General features: G+C 46.3%; 1 protein-coding gene across 2 annotated transcripts in view; it reads left to right on the top strand.

The window, feature by feature from the left end:
• The window catches only part of CTNND2 (catenin delta 2), a 441886-nt gene extending 422378 nt beyond the window's left edge, over positions 1 to 19508 (top strand). For both annotated transcript variants that reach the window (XM_062211762.1, XM_062211763.1), the window contains 4 exons: positions 1730 to 1856; positions 11179 to 11310; positions 15644 to 15717; positions 19248 to 19508. In XM_062211762.1, the coding sequence (XP_062067746.1) occupies positions 1730 to 1856; positions 11179 to 11310; positions 15644 to 15717; positions 19248 to 19508 (594 nt within the window). The remainder of the gene's footprint in view (positions 1 to 1729; positions 1857 to 11178; positions 11311 to 15643; positions 15718 to 19247) is intronic.
• Positions 19509 to 23932: the final 4424 nt, after the last annotated feature.

The raw sequence follows: 23932 nt of genomic DNA, 5'->3' as shown, positions 1-23932 counted from the left end.
CATGAACGCTAACCCCATTGTTCACTGAATCCTGTCAACTCTGTTTCCTCCTGCAGCTCTTCCCCCTCTCTCCTATGTCACCTGCTTTTCCCTCCTCTGTGTTGCTGAGACGTTCCCATCCACATACAAATTGGTGCACCCTCTTCCAGGTGATCCGTGAAATCCTAGCTTGACCCCTCTCTTTCTGCAAGCCCCATTTCTCTGCCCTCCTTTATAGTAAAACAGTGCCAGAGGTTGAGTGTCCTCACAAATCCTCAGTCTTTGGAGCCCACTGGAGTTAGACATTTACCAAACTGACCTAAGAAAGCATTGTCCCAGTCATGATGACTTCCGGTTCCCCAAGACCAGAGGTTCTTAGTCCTCCTTGTCCTGTAGCTCTCCTCCTCCTCTTACTGCGCCCGCAATCCTGGTCTTGCCTGATGTCACACCCACCTCATGCTCCTCCCCAGCTCACCTGTTCCTTGTGTCCTTTGAAGCTCCTACTCCTTGCACTCTCTACCTATCAGGCTGCCCCGGGGCTAGCTCAGCCTTTCTTCTGTTCTCCCCTGTTTCCATTCAGTTACGAGGTTTCTGTCATCCTCTTTTCTCTGAATAATATACATTTTCTGAGCTCCAAAATTTTATCACTTGCCCTCACACGGTGCTTCTCTTCTGTGTCTCAACCCAACATGTCCCAATGCAGCTGTAATAAGTACCATAGGGAATATGTCACCATCACGTGCTTCTGATCTTGGCTTTATCCTACAGTGAAGGAGAACAGGAATAATGAGAGTTAACGAAACAAAAAAGCATAAATACTGCAAGGAGCGACTTGATTAACTTTCATCTACGTGTAGTTGCAATGGTTCTTTGTGGAGTATTGAATCCCTTAAAAGGTTAAATATTCTAAGGGGAAAAAAAAGAGTTGTGAACAGATGCTTCTATGCGGCATAGAACTGAATTCAAGAAGAAAAGCTGCTACAGCACGTTAGCTGAAGTCCTCTGGGGGTGGGAGAGTGGACTTCTCAGCTATTTCTAGTTGTCCTTTATGCTTTCTAAATTCACAAAATGGTCCATAATGCATTTATATAGATTTTATAATGAAAGCCTACAGTATACACTTTCCATATATTAAGTAGATATCCAAGGGGCAGAGAAGGCTTGGTGGGATGAAGTTTGAATATGTTCTAAGATGAAAAATAAAACTTTAGAGTGAACTGAAGAAGGCACCAGTCTAGGTGTGGAACTTAGCAGCAGGAGTCTAGAGACAATGCAGGGAGCTAGATGGGAAGAGAGGGTGGGTGTCTTTGGACTTCTGACTGATTAGTCCCAGGAAGGAAAGAGGCAAACCTCTGGGAAGCTGTCAGGCAGGTAGGGAAGGAGGTGGACGGAACTGCAGCCAGGTAGGCAAAGGACAGACAGTTTCAGCAACCTGCATCCTGAGCATCGTGTTGCTACTGAAATAAAAGCTTCTGGCCAAAGCAAGTTCACCAAGAGACCATTTGTTCAGCTTTGGGGAGGGGAGCAGGCACTCAAAGCAGGCTCTCCCGAAGGCGTTCTGGGGGTGGGAGGTGCATCTGAACGCACATTTGTCTCTGTTAACCTGGACGGGATTGCGCAGCGCTCTGCCATCTCCTGACATACTGGAGAAATGTTTTGCAAATTCAAATGCTCAGAGCTTCTACGTGTCAGGAGGTGAAGGAATTCATTCTGCCTTCCCCATTTAATAGGAGCGCACTGTCTTTTGCAGGATGGATGGTCACAGTATCACTTTGTAGCCTCGTCTTCAACCATTGAGAGGGATCGGCAGAGGCCCTACTCCTCCTCCCGCACGCCCTCCATCTCCCCCGTGCGCGTGTCTCCCAACAACCGCTCAGGTAAGAGGCCCCAGGCCAACCAGGCCTCGCTCACGCTCAGTCCCAGCTCCTCAGCTGACCCCATGCAGAGGAGAGCCACCTGATTCACCCTTTAGCCAGAAATATGAAAATGTATTCTTTTTATGATAATGATAACCTTGTATCAAGTATGCACAGATTCATAACAAAGTTGTATCATGTGCTTGAGACTTATAGCACCGACCTGCATTCCATGAGCAAGAAGTATAAGGGAAATGTGAGTTTGTGTTTCCAACGTAATAGTTTGAGATTTGCATATTTATCGTAACTGAGATACGGGAAGGGAGATAGAATGTGCTACTTTTCTGTTTAGTATGACATGAGTGACATTTGTCATGGCAGGTTCCATATCACATTAGTTTTGTGCTGTCATCATTGATAATATTTTTTGCTCATATTTCATGTTTTTTGTACTCTGTTATCGCAAGATCAGGAAAACATGGGGTATTTGTCTTCCTGGGACTGGCTTATTTCACTAAGTGTAATGGTTTCCAGTTGCATCCATTTTGTTTCAAAAGATAGGATTTCATTCTTTTTTACAGCTAATTAGCATTCCATTAGTATTCCCCGTATATATATATATATATGTGTGTGTGTGTGTGTATAACATCACAGTTTCTTTATCCAGTCATCAGTGAGGGGCATCCAAGTTGATAAATTCTTATTATAGCCAACTGTAACTTATAAGACATTTTATTTATGTTTTTCAACTTTGGTCACACTCCTGTTGTTTAAGTTTTGGTCTTTTATTTATTTGCACAAGTTCTTTGTACCCTTTTCCAGTTACACTAAGTAATGCCATGAATCGGAAGAAAAGATGACAGGCAAAATAGGGATTTAAGTGGCATGGGGTTTTTTTGTTGTTGTTGTTATTTTACTCTAAGTTTAAAACTTTTTAAAGAATTTTTATTTTGAAAGGCAGAGAAACAGATACCTTCTATCTGCTGATTCTCTCTCCAGGGCTAGGGCAGGCTGAAGCCAGGAGCTCCATCCAGGTCTCCCACATGGGTGCTAGGGACTCAAGAACTTGAGCCATACCTGCTGCCATCCCAGGCGCATTAGCAGAAATCTGAATTGAAAGCAGAGGTGGGGCTTGATCCCAGGCACTCATGGGAAGAAGGGTTCCCACCGGTGGCTTAGCCCTCTGTGCCACAATGCCCGTCCATGACACTGTTGCTTTGAGAATGAAGGGTGGATAAATAATAACTTGCCCTTGCATGCACTGGAGGTACAGGCTTTGTATCTGCCTGTTTCCCCCACATCCCTATACCCAGGGTTCCTGTTCCTCAGAGAGCCTGCTAGAGGGCGCTGTCCAGGGCCCTGGCCTCTGCCCCTGAGAACCAGTGTCCTAAACTTCACCAGACTTCCACGTGAGGATGAGGAGGAAAATCAGAACTGAACAAGGACCACCAGACTCCAATGAGTTACCCTCTCCCAGGCCCCTCAGAAAGCCTGTATTTTTAGGATGTTGCTGTTCCTTGGAACATTTAGACTGACCCTTGGTGAGAATGGTGTACCTGAGCGCGTGCAGGTAGAGGAGCGCCACACACTGATAACATTTGATGGTCCTTTATTGCCAGCAGTGCAGAGTGGGCTCATGCCCTAAAGAACTCTCCACCCCGAAGCCCAAAGCAACAGGGTTTATAAAGGCAGAAACCACAAAAGCAGGAGGGGAATACCTGGTTCCTGGGGTCAAGCTAACCTAAGTAGTCTTAACAATACCAGTTACAGTCTTAACAGTTTCAGTTATAATCTTGACATCAATCCAGGTGTTGGCCTAAATCATGTGTAGGACATAGACAAATTACATTGTATCATTAACCCGGGTGCAGCCTGTCTGCTTCCAAGCTTCATCATGCTAGGGAGTGTTCATGCTTTGCCAAGTGTGATGAAGTAGACTGCTATTGTCTGAGTGTTTTAGATCAGTTTCAGACCAGAGTCTCACGGTGGGGGGTGCTTTTGACAATAATCAAGTCTTTGATTCAACCATATCATATGGATCAGGAAGTATATTTAGAGCAGAGTAATAGGTATGTATGTACATGAGTTTAACAGAAGCTATACTTTGTCTAATGAAATGTGGCAACTGGTTAAGAATGTAGGGGCCTATAGTCAGTCCAAGGAGGCGGCGGCTACTTTGTAGGACAACCCCTGTAAAACAGATCAATGGAAGACTGGAGGTGGCTGAAGTTGGCATCTGGGAAGTACTTAGCTCACCCAGAACCAATGCCTGTCACACTGAACCCAACTAGCGCTAGAACTAACGAGAGTAGGGCAGTGCTGGCCGTCATTAAGGCTTGGGGGATCCAGTGATGTCCCTCAGCTCCAGTAAGCACAGACCTGAGGAAGGACATGGACAGTGACACGGAGCGTGGGGCTTCTTGGAGACAGCTGGAGTGGGAGATGTTAAGAGCTAGTTTTTGTTTTGGACCCAGCCCTCCCTGCTTTTTATTAGTTTTGGGTACACTTTCTGTCACAACTTACAGCCCGCATGCGAAAACATTCTGTTAAAGCCTGAGGGGCCCACAGACACTTAGCCCAACTGCATGATCTCAGCCCTCCCCCCCTTTTAATCCACACCTTACTATTGTAGGGACCCAGGACGTGGATCTCATCTTGGCTACTTCCTGTTGACCTGGGGTCATTGTCCTGGGGCACCCTTAGGGTGTGGAGTGAGGAATGGCAGTCAAAACAGGGTACCAACAGGAAGTGGCCTCCCAAGGGGGCCGCAGGGTCAGGTTGCAGAAACTGCTTTCATCCAAGGTTTTATGTGCATGGCCTTCTAGAATTGCATTGCTTTAAATCTGGAGAAAACAAATTTAACAAGCAGATTAAGTACACAGGGTCTAAAACAAAGGACAGAGTTATTATTAGAGGACCTATGAAAGGTGCTGTCCAAACCAGGAGGGAGGTTTTGTTTTGTTTTATTTAGAAGCAAACAAATTGGCAGGAGGAGCTTGATAATTATATGGGGTGCTGAGAGACATCATAAGGGAGGTGTGAACCTCCATAGGGCAGGCACCCTGTTGACTCCCAGTTCCTAGCTGGCCTGGGAGCAGAGCCGGCTGGAATAGGAGATCCGTATGGAATAGGCAGGATCTCTAGAAGCAAGCCTACAGCTCTGTCTGCAGTGTTACTGACCCTAGGCTGTCCCCATGATGACAGTGGCTACTTTGGAAGTTGGGCAGAGTAGAGGGCTATTTAGCTTGGAGCCAACAAGGTCTGGGGCTCTGACCTACAAGTCTTTCACCTCCAGGGCAGTTTTGTTTCCAGTGACCCAGCTCTGGGCTGGCAGAGTTGACAGGGCTCTTCAGAAGCTGGCTTCTGTCATGACTGCTGTCTGTCTAAAGCCCTAGCTTTCTACATCAAAAACCAATGCCATTTAGGGTGGACGGGGCTTGTTGGGTCTCCTTGATGGCAGATCACTGTAATGCTGTTATTAATTGCCTGTCACCTATCCTTACATTGCTCCTGTTTTGTCCAACTCACTCCTCTTTTTGCTGGTATTTGTTAAAGTAGACCACAGAGGAGGCCTTTAGGATGTTAGCCAAGGGGGTGCTCAATCCCATCACTAATCTTAGGTGGCCTGGGCTAGAAATGTGTTGTCACAGGCATGTATAAGATCAAACATGAAGACCACTTTAGTAAGACTTTGTATCTCTCCCTTAGTTTAGTTTGAAAAGGGAGGTTTTATCTGCTTACTGTGCCCATGGCAAAATAAATCTAGCTATTATATTTGGCCAAGCACTATTACGGAAAAATATTAGCCATTTCAAACTGTGTATCCTGATGGAGAATTTAGAACAGAATCAGTTTCCTATCTTGAAGAGAATACAGGCTTTTTAGATTGCTTACTGTCAATAGTTTAATGTTAAATAAAAACTTAGCAAGCAATTTTAACTGTCTGATAACTTAGGACAGTATCTACCCAAAGTTTCAATGTCTTTTATGCATTTTAAGAGTACATGTAGTTGGAAATATTTTAATATCTAACACCAATGTAACTTGTTTGACCAGCAAACCCAAGCACAAACATTACTTTTTGCTAACAAGTTTAAAACATCTGATACAGAGATTTATTTAGGTCATGTGAACCAAAAATGTATTTTGGATTAACTTAGCAGTTTAAATTTACGAACAATCTTTTATCTATAAGCCAATTAAAACAGCTCTCGATAAATTTTTATGTAGACAATATGTACATACATAGTAAGAGCTTTTTGTTCTATCTTGTAATATATACTAAGACTGCTTTATTAAGATTCTGTTTTTAGTAACCATAATTAACCATACTTGTTTTAGTTGGAAACTGTTATACTTTGGCTTTATCTATTTGTAGACCCAACCCAAAGTACTGAATACAACAAAGGTCGGGAAAAAGAAGTCCTTTGGAGCCTAAAAGAGGACACATTTAAACAAAGAACCAAGAATGTTTTAATTTTTGAGCAGTAAATCTGATTTTTAGTGTTTAGAGGAAAATACAGAACTGTGAATGACAAAAGATTTTAAATAGCCATGGTTAAAATTACAAAACTTATTAACCAACAAGAAGAGGCACTTGTTTATTCCACAAAGTATTTTAGAAAGTACCTGTAAGATTTTATTAAACATTTGGCCCTTTCTAGTCCTCTAGGCCTTTTTTCATTAAGATAGACATCATGACTGATAACAAAATTATTAGACTTTTGTATCAGTAGCATTAATATAGACCAGGTTTTATTAGCATTACATAGTGATCATTTAAATGTTTTAGAATGAGTATATATTTAACCAAACTTGTTACCAGTGAATGGCAGGGTTCTTGTCTTCGTGCAAGAAAGAATTCAGGGAAGGGACATCCGTAAGAATGGATGGGCACCTCTCCAGACAGAACCTGGGAGAGAGTGCCCAGTCGCTCAGACGGGGGGGAGAGCAGGGTTACATGAATGAGTGGAGAGAGTACACCTGACCAGGCCAGGCCGGCAGCTCAGCATAGAGGCGGAGGGCAAGTACGCCGTCTGGTTGAGGCCGGGGTTTTAAGGGGCTGGGTCTTTGTCTTCTCACCTCTGCTCCTCTTGGAACAAAGGACTTCTTGGATGTAAATAGAAAAACTCCTATCTGAGTTTCCCCCTGAAGTTATCAGACAGGAGGAAGCCAGGCTGGTGTTGCCCCAGTAGAGGAAGGATGGTTATGGGCAGAAGGGGCTGGGTGTTTGAAGTGCAGACACTGGGCTGCCTCTGAAACCTTATGGGGTGACTTTGAGATGCATATGCTGGACCCAAATGTCTCCTTAGGCCTTTGTCACACACACATAAGCTCATAGCTGACTTCCTACCTAACAAAACCATATTTTTTAAGTGAAAACTCAGCTGTTTTTAAACATCAGAACTTAAGGAGAGACAGAGAGCATCAAGATTACCTTGATAGGGTACAAAAATTGATGTCTCTTTGTCACTAAAATGGGAAATAAAAACCTTAAATATAAGTTAGCACATAAATTGTTCCAAGTTATGGGATGAGTCTAACAGAGTCAGAACTAGGAAAGAGAAGAGAGCTTACTGGAGCAGGCTAGGAAATGGACAAAGTCACTAATTAAACAGATTCTATAAAAAAAAAAAAAACTCACTGTTTTAACAGGGGATCAGATTTTAATTAATAGCTTTTGTATCCAGAAAATTTTTCATAACCGTCTGTGACACTTTCTACAACTTAAACCTTTTTTTTCACATCTTTCTTAACCTTCCTTACCAAGAACAGTTTTATACTTGCGACCCTTTTTATCTGCTGATTTCTTGCTTTATATTGAAATAATCCTTTAAAAGTCTGTAAATTAAGACAACATTTTTAAAATAATTTAGAAAGTAAAAAATTCAATGTTAACATAGAATTTGTTACTTTTAAGTGGTCTTGAATTTTTATATATGGACTTATGAAACATTTTTGTTACACATTTATCATTTATTTTTACCCAATTTATATTTATCAGCTACACTTAGGTGACTTAAGATGTTGATATTATACCTTTATCTGAATTAAGGTCCAAATTACATTTACATGGAATCTAGCTAGAAATCAATGTCATAAACCAGAGATTGAAAAGTTCACATTAGGGCTGATTACCCATTGTTGTTTTTCATCCAGATCTGTGAAAAACCAAATCACAAAACTTTGGCAAGTTACAAGGCAATTTTTAAGGCAATGATTTTTGAACATACACTGAAAGGGTGTTCCCGTAGCCTGCGCAGAGCCCACGTTCCAGGGAAGAGACAGAGAGACTCCAGAGACAAGGGAGTAAAGGAGACAAGCAGGCAGGACAGGAAGAAGTTTACCTCCCAGGACTATGGATGTAGACGGTGCATCAGAAAGTGGCCATGAAACAGGAACGGAAACCAGTACATCCAGGAAAGGCCTTTCTTTAACCAGACCAAGTCTCCCGTCCTAACGCTCAAACAGAACGGAGACTGTACTGGTGTCTCGTCAGACCTCCAATACCCAGGAAACAGGAGTCGACCTACCAGAGGACCTAAGGCCAATTGGTCAGTGAAGAGGTTGAGCCGAGCCTCCCAGGGCGGTGAATCGGGACACGGGGCCCTGGAATATCATCAGGGGGTGCCTCCCCTATGGCCAGAGCACCAACCTGGAAGGATTGGAGCGAGGTCTTCCTGGAGGAGGGAGGTGGTCTCCATATTTCGCTGGAGCTTCCAAATGTTATACCTGAGCGAGTGCAGGCAGAGGAGCGCCACACACTGATAACATCTGATGGTCCTTTATTGCCAGCAGTGCAGAGTGGGCTCATGCCCTAAAGAACTCTCCACCCCGAAGCCCAAAGCAACAGGGTTTATAAAGGCAGAAACCACAAAAGCAGGAGGGGAATACCTGGTTCCTGGGGTCAAGCTAACCTAAATAGTCTTAACAATACCAGTTACAGTCTTAACAATTTCCATTATAATCTTGACATCAATCCAGGTATTGGCCTAAATCATGTGTAGGACATAGACAAATTACATTGTTATCATTAACCCGGGTGCAGCCTGTCTGCTTCCAAGCTTCATCATGCTAGGGGGTGTTTATGCTTTGCCAAGTGTGATGAAGTAGACTGCTATTGTCTGAGTGTTTTAGATCATAGTTTCAGACTGGAGTCTCACGGGGGGGGGGGGGGTGCTTTCTCAAGATAGAGTCTCAGGTGCTAAAAATGATGGCGTCCGTACTGTCAAGGTGCTACTTCACCAACAAGGAGCCCACTGCTTCCCACCCATCTCAGAGGCACGCAGCACCCTCTGGTGCTTCTCAATTCCATCATCATTGCAGGCTTAGAAAGACCAAGAGCCTGGAGTCCGGGAAGCCTCAGGAGGCTGCCTCTCTGTGAGCTCCAAGCACCGAGACTTAGAACCAGTGGGTGTTGGCGAGATGACGGCAAGGTGTCCGTCAAAGGAAGGCACAGGGACAGAGGAGCGCCCTCCCCTCCAGGGGCAGGCAGAGCTGGGGACACTCAGCCGCTCAGCCGATGCCCTCCCTTCCTGCTTCCTGGGCCAGGCGCTCCAAGACGCCCAATAAATACCTGGTTGTTTAATTTGATTTTTGCCCAGAGCTTAATCCCAACTGCTGGCGCCTCAGAGCACTGCTGTGTGAGAGGTCTCGGGAGATAATTACACACTTCATGTGGTTTAATAAATGCACACATCTGTGCAGTATTAGACTCTAATTGTAAAAGCTTCGGTCAAGAGGCTCCAAAATACCTCCCTTAGTGATTGCCTGCTGGCGATTCCTAAAAGGCCTGCCTCGGTGTGCAAAGGAGCAAGGGCAAAGGGACTCTCCGGGGGCAGGGCAGGGGGACAGGCAGGCAAGGGAAGAGGAGGTGGTGAGCCACATGCTGGCTGCTCACTCACGGGCTCTGTTCACGCAGAGGTTCCCCAGAATCCTAACTCTAAGATGCAGTGGTCACCCCAACCCCACTTCTCCCCCATCAGGATCAGAGACAGCCCCTTCCTGCCCCCACAGCCAGCATAGGCTCCCAGCACTGCAGGAGGTACAGCAGGGGTGCCATGTGGCTTGTCTAGGAGCAGGGAGGGTGCTGCGGCTGCTGTGGTTTTCTGCTCCATCTGCCCACTGGGGTGACACCAGAGCCGCCTGTCTGGCTGGTACTGGGGGAGGGGAGGAGCTTAAGTGTCAGTGATTTTTAAAAGGATTCTGGGTAATTTATTCTAATGAGCAGCCAGATTGGAAGCCTCTGAGGGCTCCAGGAGCTGAGCCATGAGCACTTTCACTTACTTCCTGATCCAATTGAGTGCAGTGGAAGTGGGGTTCTGTCTCCGCCTCCCACAGTGGAGTTGGAGAAACCACACCAAGCGACTGAGACAATGCAGGGGACAAACAGGCCCAGGGGGCTGGAGCTGAGGGACCGTGCAGGGGCTGCGAGCCCTGAGCTGAAAGGTAAACTGAGGCTTGCTCCAGTGCAGAGGGGCGTGGGTACTGGCAAAGGAAAGAGGGCCTTATCCTCAACACCAGTGTTCCCCAGGGGTTCCTGGTAAGTTCCTGGTAACCATGGTAATGATGAAGGCCAAGACTAGATTCTGCAGTCCCTCCACTCAAAGTCCAGGCTCGGCCTGGAATCCTGAAATTTAAGTGAGTATTTGGATTCAGCAAGTAAAGTTTACAAAGGAAGGAAAACAGGAAAGAAAAGAAAAAAGTAATAAGAATGAGAACCAAGGCCAGCCTTATTCTAAAACTGTACCATGGGGCTGGTGCTGTGGCATAGTGGGTAAAGCAGCTGCCTGAAGGGCCAGCATCCCATATGACTGCTGGTTTGAGTCCTGGCTGCTCCTCTTCTCCAGCTCTCTGCTATGGGCTGAGAGAGCAGGGGCAGATGGCCCAAATCCTTCAGCCCCTGCATGGGAGACCTGGAGGAAGCTCCTGCCTTCGGATCGGTGCAGCTCCCGCCATTGCAGCCATCTGGGGAGTGAACCAGCAGATGGAAGACCTCCTTCTCTCTCCCTGACTCTGCCTTTCAAGTAAATAAATAGATCTTTAAAAAAAAAAACCTGCACCACACGGCTTGGGCAGGTCGGGTTCCCAACAGGATCTATCTAGGAAGGACATGGGTTTTAATTGCCTCCAAATCAGTGTTCCCTTGATAAAGCACCTGTTGTCAGGGGGAGAGGAAAAGGGGCAAGGACATGACCATGAACTACGAGAACAGCAATACACCCCAGCCCTGCATCTGAACATGTTGTCAAACCTGTGTGTGAACGGCCTTAACTGTTTGTGCAAGACTATGCAGGCCGGGCAGCGAGACACAGAAAATCACCCTTCTCCTCTCTGTACGCAGCAAGTGCCCCAGCTTCACCTCGGGAAATGATCAGCCTCACAGAAAGGAAAACGGACTACGAGTCCACCGGCAGCAACGCCACTTACCACGGAACTAAAGGCGAACACACTTCCAGGAAGGATGCCATGACAGGTAAGCCCAGCTGTGTGCACTTGGGCGGGGACAGGGCAGAGGACTGGACAGCGGGCGGGTCCCTGCAAGTCTCCATAGGTCCAATTCCCAGAAACTGGAGATGAGCAGATTAGGCTAGAGGTGTACAAACTGAGCAGCTTAGGGTGGAAGAGAGCCAGGAAAAGATGTCTTACGCACACATCTGTTGCAGGTGTTGCTTCTTGCTTGTCCAGCTCAAGTTAGAAAAGTCACTGGGGAATTCTCCTTTGTTACTGTTACCCATGGTTTTAAGATGCCAAGCTGGCGGGTCAGTATCGCCAGGCTGTCCCATTAGGAATAGGAGGAGGAGCAGAAACCACACAGAATTCTTGTGGAGACGTTTTTTCCTCTAGCCATGATCAGCTCCCAGCAAGCTTCACTGGCACTGAAGGCCACTACTTCCTGGGGAGGGAGTCCACTTTTAGGCCGTTTACTCCTTATATCTAAGCCATTCCCACGGCCTTTGCTTTCTCATCAGCTGGGATGCTGTGGCAGCCAGGGTCGGTGTCCTTGGTCAGCTACCTCTCGCTATCTCACGAGGCGTGGCCTCAACACACTCCTACTCTATAGTTCTTGAGGCATGCATAGCCTTCCCCAGGCTCTCCAAGCATCTTCTCCATCCCACCTTGAAACAGCCCACAAGGAGGGCTATGCTTTAAAATCAGAGCCGGCAGGGAGGACCTGTAACAGGGGACCCACGTACTTACTTCTGAGCCACACGGACAGAGCTTCCTCCACAAAACATGCCCTAAGGAACGGGGCTTTGCTAGAGCAAGAGTTGGGTGCAAAGGGCTCCATCCTGCACAGACAGTGAGGCCCTCTCATCAGAGGAGCCTTGAAAGCCTGCAGCACAGTTCCAAGCCTCAGTATTTGTAGACCTGCAGGGAAGCACAAGAGACAAATTGGATGATTAAAATACCTCCCAAACCCAGATGGCTATGATGCAGGTTTTCCAACAGTAAACATATCTGCACAGTTGCATAGAGCAGAGGTTTGGATCCTCACCCCCAGGTCAGCATTCTGCCTCCGTGTGCACACCTATAGGAAATCTCTCTCCCTTGCTCGTGAGAGGTCTCCCGAGTGAGAGAACTGAGCTCTTTGCGTGGCCGTAGCTTGCTAATCTGTCACTGTCTGTCCCCGTAAGTATTGCCCTAGTCATAGATGAACATGAACAAAGCATGTTATGAAATTCAGTGTTAACGCGCTAGAGTGCAGACACTTGGAGAATCCAGTTTGTACTTATTAGCCTGAAGTACTGACCCCAGATTCACTTGATCCATTCATTTTTCCATAATTGCTCCAGGTACCCACATCAGGGGGAGGCTGGTAGGACAAATGGGAGATTCTAGGTACAAGAGTAACTGAGATTTACGGCATTATTATCATGTAAGCCCAGCATTGCTCTCCAACTCGGTCGACTCGTAGGCTCTTAGAGGTGGGTGTGTTTATGCTGGGACAGTTCCAGTAGTACAGGACTGTGCCCTGCACACATAAATCTAACATTTCTGATGTTTAATCTTCCTAAGAAATGGCAGGGATCTTGACACCTCCAACATTGAGGTATATGTAATTTTTCAAACTTCTTTAGAGACTTAAACAGCTTTGCTCTAACTTAGTTAAAATTTACAATTCAGAACTACACTATCCATCATGTAGCAAACCTAGAACAGTGAGGTCTTCACTGAAAGTGAGTGGATAGGAACGTTACCCTTAAGTCAGCGAGTGCTATGTGACAGCCAGGTGTCATCGTCACAGCAATTGTGGTTGGTGGTGATACAGGCAGTGATGGTGGTGAGCACGGTAGTGATGACAGAGTGGGTGCTGATGATACACAGGTGGTGCCAATGAGACTACGATTGGTAGTGTAGGTGATGAGGTGGGTGAGTGGTGATGGAAGCGAGGAGGTAGGTGCAATGCTATTGGTGATGAGGCTTTTGTTGCCAATGGTGAGGGTTGTAGTAATGACAGAATTGATGAGGGTGGCGATGGTGATGAGGCTGGTGGTAGCGTTTACCACCTCCCACAGTGATATGAGTAAGTCCTCAGCCAAACCACGTGGGAGCCAACATTTCATACGGGACTAGAAAGTTTGCTGGCTCCCCTGTGCAGCCCTTTCACAAATGCCCACCATCCCAGCATCTACATGAGAACTAGGATTCATCAGCAACGGTGCTTTTCCTCATTGAAGAATAAATCTGGGAGACAGTTCTCAGTGCACTGACGGACATCTGAAAGCCCCTTGTTCCTAAGGCATTGGGGACGGTCCTGACCCTTAGGAAGCCGTCCCTCTGCTCCGGGAGAGCACGGAGCCTTGTCCTCCAGGTGGACCCTGTAAGCTGGAGTGGAAGCAGCCATCTTCGCTGCTTAGCTCCTACAAATTCAGAGCCACGTGGGTTTTTGTTCCTGGCTTCCTCTACCTTCCTTTTGGGGATTTATTTTCTAACTTGGACGGCGTCCCCCTTACGGCTTCTCTCCTTTGTGTTTCTCTGCCCCGGAGGAGCCCTCCGAAAACCGAAGTCAGCTGCTTATTCAGCCATGGCAGATCAACAGCCTGGGAACCTCGCGTGTACACAAGCACGCCTCGGGGCAGGGCTGCGTGATCCCAGCAGCTACACACACAGCTAGATGTTTAGATTCACCCAGGGGATTGTGCCCTACCCTAGGCACTTCCCAAGTGCCTTTTCATCAAATGCTCCATTCCATTTTTGTCACTGTTCTCTCTTAATGCCTTTAAAGCCACTCTAATGTCCAATATGTTGATTCAGTTGGAAATTGGGCATTTAGAGGCCAATAGAGAAAAATGAAGGCATTTCTGAGTCGACCTTGGTTCAGACAAACGAGGACAAAGGCTTGTGTATCTACAAAGGCAGTTCAAGCTCAAATGCGTATCTCCTTTAAACAGGTAAGTGAACCAGAGAATGAGGAATGAACTTCCAGGAGAAGCCTCTTTAGCTCAGAAGCCACAAACACAACAGGGACCAGGGTTCAAGACTGCTATAGTACAGATATTCTACCCCAAAATACATTTTACTCTGAGCAACACAAAATTTCATCTTGTCCTTAAAATGGCATTTCCATCAGTATAGAGCTTCAAAAGCAGATTTTTGCAATGTTTGTGAATTCACTCAGCAAATAGAGCACTTAACTCTGGGTGTCCACAGAGGCCAGGCAGTGTCCCAGGCTCTGGGAATACATACAGAAGTGACAAGATAGCACATCTATCGTCAGGGGGCTTCTGCTGTGGTAGAAGATGGCGAGCAACACACACGTTCAGTAGGAGAGCAAGTTCACCAACACAGCAAGATCACGTGGTGTTGAGGAGGATGAAGAAATGGAACAGGGTAACGGGACAGAGGCTTTCAGGCAGAAAGGGTTATGTCACCTGACCTGGGCAAGGAGGAGACACTGGAGCCAAAACCTCAACCTCAACAGGTTGTACTCACCGTGCCTCTGTAGTGACCTTGTCTCCAGGAGGACGTACATAGAATAAGACCCTACTTCACTGTCCCTTGAATACTGGCAGCAAAGGATCAGTCCTTTTTACTTCTGAGAGCGCTTCACGATCCACCGATACTCAACCAACAGCGTTTTCCTGAGCTTTCTTAAACACAACTTTTCAGAAGCTATGACAGGAGTGATGCCCTGGGCTTTACTCTGGGCCTGTGGCCCGAGCTTTAAGAGTTCCCAGGGAGGAAGCAGCAAATAGGCTCCATTTCCAGGCTTTTGGAAATTGGATGAGGCTTCCCTTGTTTTGCACTAGACCATGGGCGAGACAAGAGACAGTGTGGAGACTCCAGTTTCTATGTCGACCAGAATTCCAAAGCTGCAGCCTCCAGGTGCCATCTCCCACCTGTCCTTTGGGCCTTTGAGAAATGAACTGTCTAAAAGATGATCAAGCACTTCTGTGGGCTTAAATTGGAAATTTTATTCTTGTCACTCTCCAGCTAAAAGCTAGCGCTGTGGATACAGCTTCCTGCACGCTTCAGTGCAGGTGACAAGCTTTTATTATCCGCCAGTTTTCCCCAGCAAAGAAGGCAATAAAACTCGCAAGATGACCATCTGTTTGCCGCACCTGCCCTGACCCTGTCTGCGATGTGAACATTATTGCGAGGGACTGACAGGCTGTGGGGATCTCATAGGATAACCGTTCTGCTTTCTTAATGTCTATATGGGAAATGAAGCATTCAGGGCCATGGTTTTTCTTCCGCAAGAAACCAAGCTTTGTTAAGGCAAGAACTTGCCTCACTGGCCATTCTGCTCACTTGAAATTTTGCTTTCTTTGCTTTTAATGTTTCTGTTGCCCTTTTGCATTTAGCTCAGAACACTGGAATTTCAACCTTGTATAGGAATTCATATGGTGCGCCCGCTGAAGACATCAAACACAACCAGGTAAAGTAAATGCAACACGTTTGTATTCGTGTTTCCATTCGATTCACATGAAACGACCTCGAGTTTAAAGAAACAAACTAGTTTCTATGACACATACATTGGAACTGAAGACAGAAAGAATGTTCCCTGGCACCGTCTTCTCACACCTGTCACAGTGTCCAGGTGGGTGGTACAGTGGCAGTGATCAGAGCGGTCTCACATTTGAAAACCATCTTGATTTCACAGTAACCTTTGCTGGAGCTGGTAGAATCAAGCAGGTTTTCTACAATCTTGCAAAAACTAAGAGCCCCAGATAAACAAATATGGTGCCAATACTAGATGGGAATTATCTACTTACTGGACAGTAGCTCCCATAACCCAGCCATCTCTCACTAGAAAGAAGTCATTATACATGATAGTTAGCAACGAGATGACCACATCCAGTTTCATGTACACGACTGAACAGAATGCATTATCCTGTGTCTTGTGACTCATAGTCTAGCTGGGAAACCAGCGGCATCAGTATCACCTGGGAGCTTGGTAGACATGCAGAAGAGCTTCTGTGATGGCTTCATTTTGTCTTGGGTATAGGACTGGCGCTTAGGGCTGCTTGAAACTGCACCCAGTGCCCCATTTTGTCATCACCCCCGTGTCAGCAGGCTGCTTGGTTTTACCAGAGCTTCTCTCCACCCTAATAGACAAAACAAGGGCATCGTTCCTGGTCCATGCCAATTGTGCCATGATTTCTAAGTGCGTTTCTTTCTGTTGTATGGGGGAGGGGGGGTTGTTGAGTCTTGAACACTAGAGATATTCTCTTAAATTATACAATGCAGCCAACATTGCTCCACTGTCAATGTCTCACCAGCTGCCATCATACCACAAGACCACTGAGCAAATTCTGTCCATTCAAGTATGGCAGTGCCGCCTACCCCCTCTCCTAGCGGCTGATGTATACATGCTCTCAGAAATAGCGCACTGCATCTTAGACATGGTTGACGTGAGGCTTTATGAACAGTCATTCAATACAGATGCTCGTAAGCTTACGCTCAATCCCACAATGGCTGCCATCCGTAGCAGTACAGCCTTCTAAGCAAGCTGCCCAAAGGGAAAGCAGCAACCACTGTAGAGCAGACCACAGACCTCGTGAGAAACTCCCTCTGAAGACCTCTCCATTGCCAACACTGGCTCCCCTGACCACCGAGACAACTCCTGACCTTCTTTCCTGGATCAACTCAGGTCTTCCCTGCATGCGCTGGCTGTGCAGGGACTGTGGTAGCGTGGTAGGGAGACCATGGACCTTAGGCTCAGCCGGGCGTGTGTCCACAGCCTCACAACACCACTAGTCCTAATGGCCTAGGGGGCTTTAGAGATGAAGAGACTGAATCTCAGATGAGCTAAAGTGATAACTGGATGGAAGGAGAGATTCTGTAGACATAACACTTCATAGAAGTACACACATGTGCTTAAGTGTTGAATGCAGTATCTACTGAAAAAGACCCAGCACATTCTATTTTCTACCTTGTATAGTTTTCCAAGTCACCCAACTCTGAGCCTTTGTATGCTGTGCCCTTGGAGAGCCTATCAGTGCTGGAGAGAAGTGCTCTCCAAAGCAGCTCTTCAAAATAGAGCAAAGGGCAACCCCACCTGGAGACACAGGCTGATAGATCTGGCCTTAGCAGTGTTTAATTCAAAATGTCCCTCTCATCCCCAGGCTTTTAGGCTAACAAAGGTTTATTTCCTATAGACCCTTGGAACCTCACAGGTAGACAGAGCCTCCATCAGCCACCACTCACTGGAAATGGGGACTGTCCTGGACAGAAGCTATGATGAAGTTTGTCTCTCCTTTGAGAAGCAGGTCGATTACCAGTGTAAATCATTCACAGTAAGAGAAGTTTCACTTCCTTGAGAGAAGAATTATGTGGGAGCTATTAGAGGCATTCATTTATCTACATGTACCAGTTACAAATCATTTCTTATTAACAAAGACCAATTTCTAGAGGATGTCTCCATGTTCAACTTTAGTTAAATTAATTGGGAACCACCGAGTCTGCTCCAGAGTCACCCAACTGTATTTCTTCAACAGCATTGTATAATTCACCCAGACCTCCTCCCCACTTACTGCAAATTACAACATCGTTGTGCATTGTTGGATGCACCAGCAGTAGACCTCTCACCTTAGGAAGTTCTGCTCACTCAAGAGAGGTGCTTAAAGACACCCCCTGGAGGCAGCCTTCATACCCAGATGCTAATAAATACTTATCAGCCCACTAGCACTCTTTGTCACACTGTCCCTAAAGCCAAATGGAAGGATTCTTGACTTCATGTAGCTCAGATTCCTAGGATTCCAAGGCCCCTACATCAGTGGCCTATAGAGGACAAGAGTAGAAATGGAGAGTGTTGAGGTGGGCTGGGGGAAACCCTTCCCCCAGTCAATGGCTTCGTTATCCCACATCATGCTTCAGTTTGTAGTAGGACCAGAAACATGTTGGTCCTCCAGAGTGCAGAATATCTGAATTCCATATCTAAGGGCTTACCACTTAGTCACTCGGGCTGGTGGAGGGAATTGCCCTATGACACAGAAGTCTCGGTCCCCCTGCATGCACAAAGTATCAGCGGCATCTCCATGACTGCCCTCTGTGCTGGCAGAAGGATGCCTGTGTGACCATCAGAACTTGGACATCATTGTCTTGAGGTTGCAACCCCTAGGCAAGATAAAAAAAAAATGCAAAAAGATGGAAGTGTCCGCTCATGTTCCAGAGCTTCTGGTCTACACTTCTCTAATAGGGGAAAAAACCATCTGGTGATGGTGATGTAGTCACATTGGCCAACAGTTTGAATGTTCTTCAAAAAAGTTGGACGTAGAATTACTGCATGACCCACTGCTAGGTGCGTATTCAAAAGAACCAAAAGCAGGTACTCGGACAGTGGCACACCCACGTTCCTTGTAACACCATTCGCAGCAACCAGGGGCGTCCATCAAGAGTTGAGGGGAAGCACCAGGTGTCCATGAGGAGATGAATGGTTACACAACACATGCCATGTCCGCATAGGCACTATCAACTCGGCCTTAAAGAGGGAGGGGTTCTGCTGCAGTCTACAGCATGAATGAACCTGGAAAACGTCATACGGACATGGCAAGGAGTCAGACACTCCTGCACAAATTCTGTAGGACACTATTTGCATGCAGTTCCTAGAGAAGGCAAATTCATGAACGAAAGAGAGGCGGCTGCCAGGGGCTAGGAGGAGGGGACTGGGAGCCAGGGTAGACCGGGCGCAGCTTCTGTTTGGGACAATGGTGAGGGTGGTCACACAACACTGGGAATCAACTTTTGCCACTCAACTGTGTACTTCAGAGTGGCTGCAATGGTCAATAAAGACGCGGTGGTGATAAACCATCTGTGAACCCAGGAAGCAATTTTAATAGGGAAGGGAGGGGCTGCTGGCAAGGACCAGACCGATGAGGGCCTGCAGCCTACCCCCAGGCTTGGATGGCAGGGGAGGTCAGGTGCAGGGAAGCCGACTAACTGCACGTGGCTGTTCTTCCCGGGCAGGTTTCAGCACAGCCAGTCCCCCAGGAGCCCAGCAGAAAAGACTACGAGACCTACCAGTCGTTTCAGAACTCCACGAGAAATTATGAGGAGTCCTTCTTCGAGGACCAGGTCCACCACCGCCCTCCGGCCAGCGAGTACACCATGCACCTGGGCCTCAAGTCCACTGGCAACTACGTCGACTTCTACTCCGCTGCCCGTCCCTACAGTGAACTGAACTATGAAACGAGCCACTACCCTGCCTCCCCCGACTCCTGGGTGTGAGGCGCCGGCGGCACGAGGCGCTGCGGGAACAGTGCATGTGCATGGATACCACAAGACATGTCTTTTTTTTTCCCCCCTGCCCCCTCCCCCTGCAAATTTAGTTTGTTAAAGCCTGTTCCATAGGAAGGCTGTGATAACCAGTGAGGAGATGTTAAGAGCTATTTTAGAAAGCTAAGCGAGTTGAAAGTTAACTTGGAAATCAATAGAAAGCTAAAGCGATCCTAAACCTGACACAGTGTGCGACACCTTTCTAGTCTGAGCTGTAGAGTATTTAAAAAGTGCTTTATATTGAATGTGGCTGAAGGAAGGGGCCAGGAGACAGACAGACAGGTGGGGCGTGAAGGTTACGGTTAAGCACAAGACACGGGGTGGTTTCCACGCTCTAGGGGGGACGGCTTCTCACGCTTCGTTTTCTCATCTCTTGTGACTCTTAGGCTTCCAGTTGCATTGGGGTTCCTCTGTACAGCAAGATGTTTCTTGCCTTTTGTTAATGCATTGTTGTAAAGTATTTGATGTACATTACAGATTAAAGAAGAAAAGCGCATCGTGTATATTACACCAATGCCACCGTGTTTCCTCATCTATGGTTCTAAATATTGCTTCAATTTCAAACTTTTGAAAGATGTATGGATTTCCAGTTTTTTTTTCTTTCTCCCAGTATGTTTTAACAAAAAAAAAAGGAAAAAAAAAACCAGAAAAGGAATATTTAGCAGTATTGTTCGTTCTGATATGTGAATTTGTTTGTGGCAACTAAACAAGGCATTCAGCAGTTTCTGACAATTAACATACATCATTCCACACTCCTTGTCAACAAAGTGCTTTTTCACTGCCTAAAATTTTAGATGTAGATATTTGAAATAGATTTTTTCATTTATACCAGTTTTCTTTATGATGATACAGTGTTAAAGGAAAATAAATTACAATTGATCTGTCATCCATACTTGCTAAGAATGTCTATTTCCAAGGACCTATCTTACAAAATACACATTCTTGCTTGTGTGTCTGTGCGTGTGTGAGTGTGTGGGTGTGTGTGTCCATGTACGTATAAAGATGAGCTGTGTGAGATTTTTATTTTGATAGGAGCCATTTCATCTGCTGTTCATCTTGTACAAACTGTTTTTGGTTTTTAGTATCAATGTCCATCTGTTTGTTCCTTTGTACTGTACCTATTCTGACCATCTAGTGACTCAGGATATTAAGCCGGTTGAAGTGAAACGATAGGATTTTCACACGTTCACACACTCTTGGATACCAACTCTTTCTACAGGTCAGTTTCTTTCCATATCTTATGCCCTTAGTACACGATAAACCGTGGCCAACTCAATTTCACTGTGGGGCCAATTACTTGAAGTATCCACAGAAAATATAATCTGCTCGCCTTATCTGCCCCCTCCCCACACTTTTTTGTTCATGTGACAGGGAGCAGTAGACAATTATGGATTAGATTATTAAGACTGAACTTCAAGCTGATGTTAGACTAGTGGTTAACAGGGCTAAGAAATAAGGCTAACCATTTGGAAGAACACGGGCTGTGGGTAAACTAGCTTTGCTCTTTAGATCAAGTGACTGAGGCCAATAGGTGCCTAGTAAATGTTAACTGTTCTTGGAAAAAAATAAAATAAATAAGAAAAGAAATTGGCTGACATCTTCCTTTAAGACTTGCTCCCTCTCACTCTCCATAGTTTAATTCAGCTCAAGGTCCAAAAGCAATGGTTCTTTTCCCAAGTTTAACAACCAGAAGACACCTTGCTCATGCATTTCCCAGAACAGGAGACAGAAATTTGTCAGTTTTCCTACAAACTGCATGCAAGCTTGTTTAGTATGGGAAGCCAGCTTCCTGGGTTCTGAAAGGACTCTGCAGCCCCTTTAAAGAGAGAGAGTGCATCAAGGATAGCTAAGTGCCTACTTTACCAGTATCACAGGATGAAATAGCGAGGTCCCCAAGGCAGATACTGTGGCATGGATGGGACGTAGCCATAACCTCAGAGCTGGTTTAACCTTGCTAGAAGTAATAGGATTCATTCTGCTTGGAGTCATACAGAGGGAAATCAAGACATGTGCTAAGAAACACCTTCTCCTAGCAGGAATGTTGTGTTTTGAGTGTAAGTCTCAATGTGTGCCCCATACCTGTGACTCTTAAAGACCAGGGATGTCATGATGGTCTACGATTCCTTGAGATACACTGTGCCAAGCTGTGATGTAACCAATTCAGCTGGCTGTCTCTGGCATCAAAGGAAGAAGGAAGGGAAGAATACTTCAAGTGTTCAGTTATTCAAGCCAATCCTGCTTTCCTTATCATGTACCCAAATAGATGCCTAGAAGATGAACAGAGATCCGTAGCTGGATGACAGATAGGTAATAGGATTTTACCTGAATAAGTGGCTTGAAGCCCCCACAAGCTCCCTTATCAAAAGATGTTGGTCAGCTTGTTGTAACAAGGGGTCTATTGGACAAAAGCCCCAGTGGCAAGAAACTGGTTTTTGTTTTCGCTGTGAAGTGATCAAGTGAGGCTCCTCCACCCCCAAGCCTCTGTGGTCACTGGGTCTGCAAGATCCTCCAGGCCTTGGACTGTTCTAGTAACATGAATATAGTATTTTTTAACAACAAAAGGAAAAACAGAACTAGGAAATTTCTTTTGCCATTTAGTCCTTACAGTAGATCATCAATACATCCAATGCATTTAATAGAATGTAAAATCTAGATGTTCTGTAAGACAACAGGTCCTCTTTTAATTTAAAAGTATTGGCCACCAGGGACCAATTAAGGAACACTTAAATTATATCATTCTGAATAACATTAACATTTGAAAATGAGGGTTTTTTAAATACCAGTTCAATTATAATACCCAGTATTAATGCTTTTACCTTAATTAGCAGTCATGAGTTAGGAAAAAAAAATCAATTTTATAAGAATTCAGGTGACACAAGGCATCACATACTGGGACTAACTGGGTGATGGTTAACTAGCGATGACCCATTCCGCAAGTAGTAAGACACATTATGGAAAACTGCTGTTCAGATAAGAGGTGTTTAAAATCCAAGGTGAACAAGACACTCTGTATTTGGTCTATGTGCTTTCTTTGACTTTGGCTCTCATTTGGTGTCCGACATCGTCCCTGTGTCCCCGAGAACAGGGTTTGGTGGTGGGAAGGTGCTGGCATTCCCACCCACACAGGCATTGGGAAGCAACCTGACCGTGGCCCTAGAAGACGCCATGGGCAGAAGTTTCCCTCAGCCACTCAGGTCTCCCAGACCAAACACACAAGCTCTGGACCACGGCCAGCTGGCCAATGGCAGTTCTAACCTGGATCCCGAGACCATGGGGTCACCCTGGGACCTCAGTGACGAAGTGGAGAGTTAAATCCAGCACTCGGGGGGAGCACAGCGGGGTCTAGCGACCTGCTGTGCTGCAGACCAGAGCCGGGCGACACCAGCAGGTATTTCTCTAGAGGAACAGATTCCTGCCTTCTCTCCTCAATGCCCGGACCTGGCTTATCCTCTCCAAGTTGTGGTCAGAACACCACCACAACAAACTCACGCCGAGCCAGCAGCTAGTCCGGCTAAGCTGACCTCATCCTAGCCTTAACCTACATAACCCCGGTCTCTCTAACCCCCCCCCCCCCACACACACACCTTTAAACCAGAGGGAGCACCATAACTTGCAGTGTGGGAAGCCCTGACCCAGGCTGATTGGCAGCCATTCTTGGTGTTTATGTATCACACCCAGTGTGATCACTCAAATGTTCCTCCTGCTGAGTGGGTTTGGTTGTCAGGTTTTGCCTGGACTCTGCTGGGGGAGTTATGGAGTCAATAGTACACACCCACATTACCTGATGAATTAAAAAATCTGTTTTTGTTTGTCCCTATGGTCTCATGCCAGTGAGCTGCTATGCAAGTCCCTGGAGAAAGAGAACTGGACAGGTGGGTTCCCAGGCCTCAGCCAGCTTTTAGAACCAACTTTCTTCCCCTGGTGCACCGAAGATCAGGGTTCTCAGTGAAGCATGCTGGTCTGCATGGACAAGAGATCCCATGCACGCCACCTCGTATCAGCACAACACTTCATCCCACACAGATAGCAACGGGAGTCTGGGGCGGGCAGGGTACAGTGAAGAAACCCAGCCACAGTGACCCTCGAAAGCAGCAGGCCCATGCATGCCACTTTCCACACAGACGCTTTCTAGTGTGGTCCCTGCCCGAATACCAGGTTCCAGACTGGCAGGGCACACACCTGACCCTCGGCATCTTCATCAGCTCAGCAATAACCAGCTTGTCTGCACCTGAAGTCCATCAACCACGGAGGATGAAGGAGAATGAAACCCACTCCACCACCCCCCCCCAAACACACTATGAAAAGGTGAAAGTGGAGTTTTAAGTTTGGACCACAGTAAGACAATGAGATTGCGGACATAAGCTTCAGCAGTGGCC

This window comes from Lepus europaeus, chromosome 15 (genome assembly GCF_033115175.1).
Source record: "Lepus europaeus isolate LE1 chromosome 15, mLepTim1.pri, whole genome shotgun sequence".
In the NCBI taxonomy this organism is placed as follows: Eukaryota; Metazoa; Chordata; class Mammalia; order Lagomorpha; family Leporidae; genus Lepus; species Lepus europaeus.
This window is presented reverse-complemented; position numbering and strand designations above follow the sequence as displayed.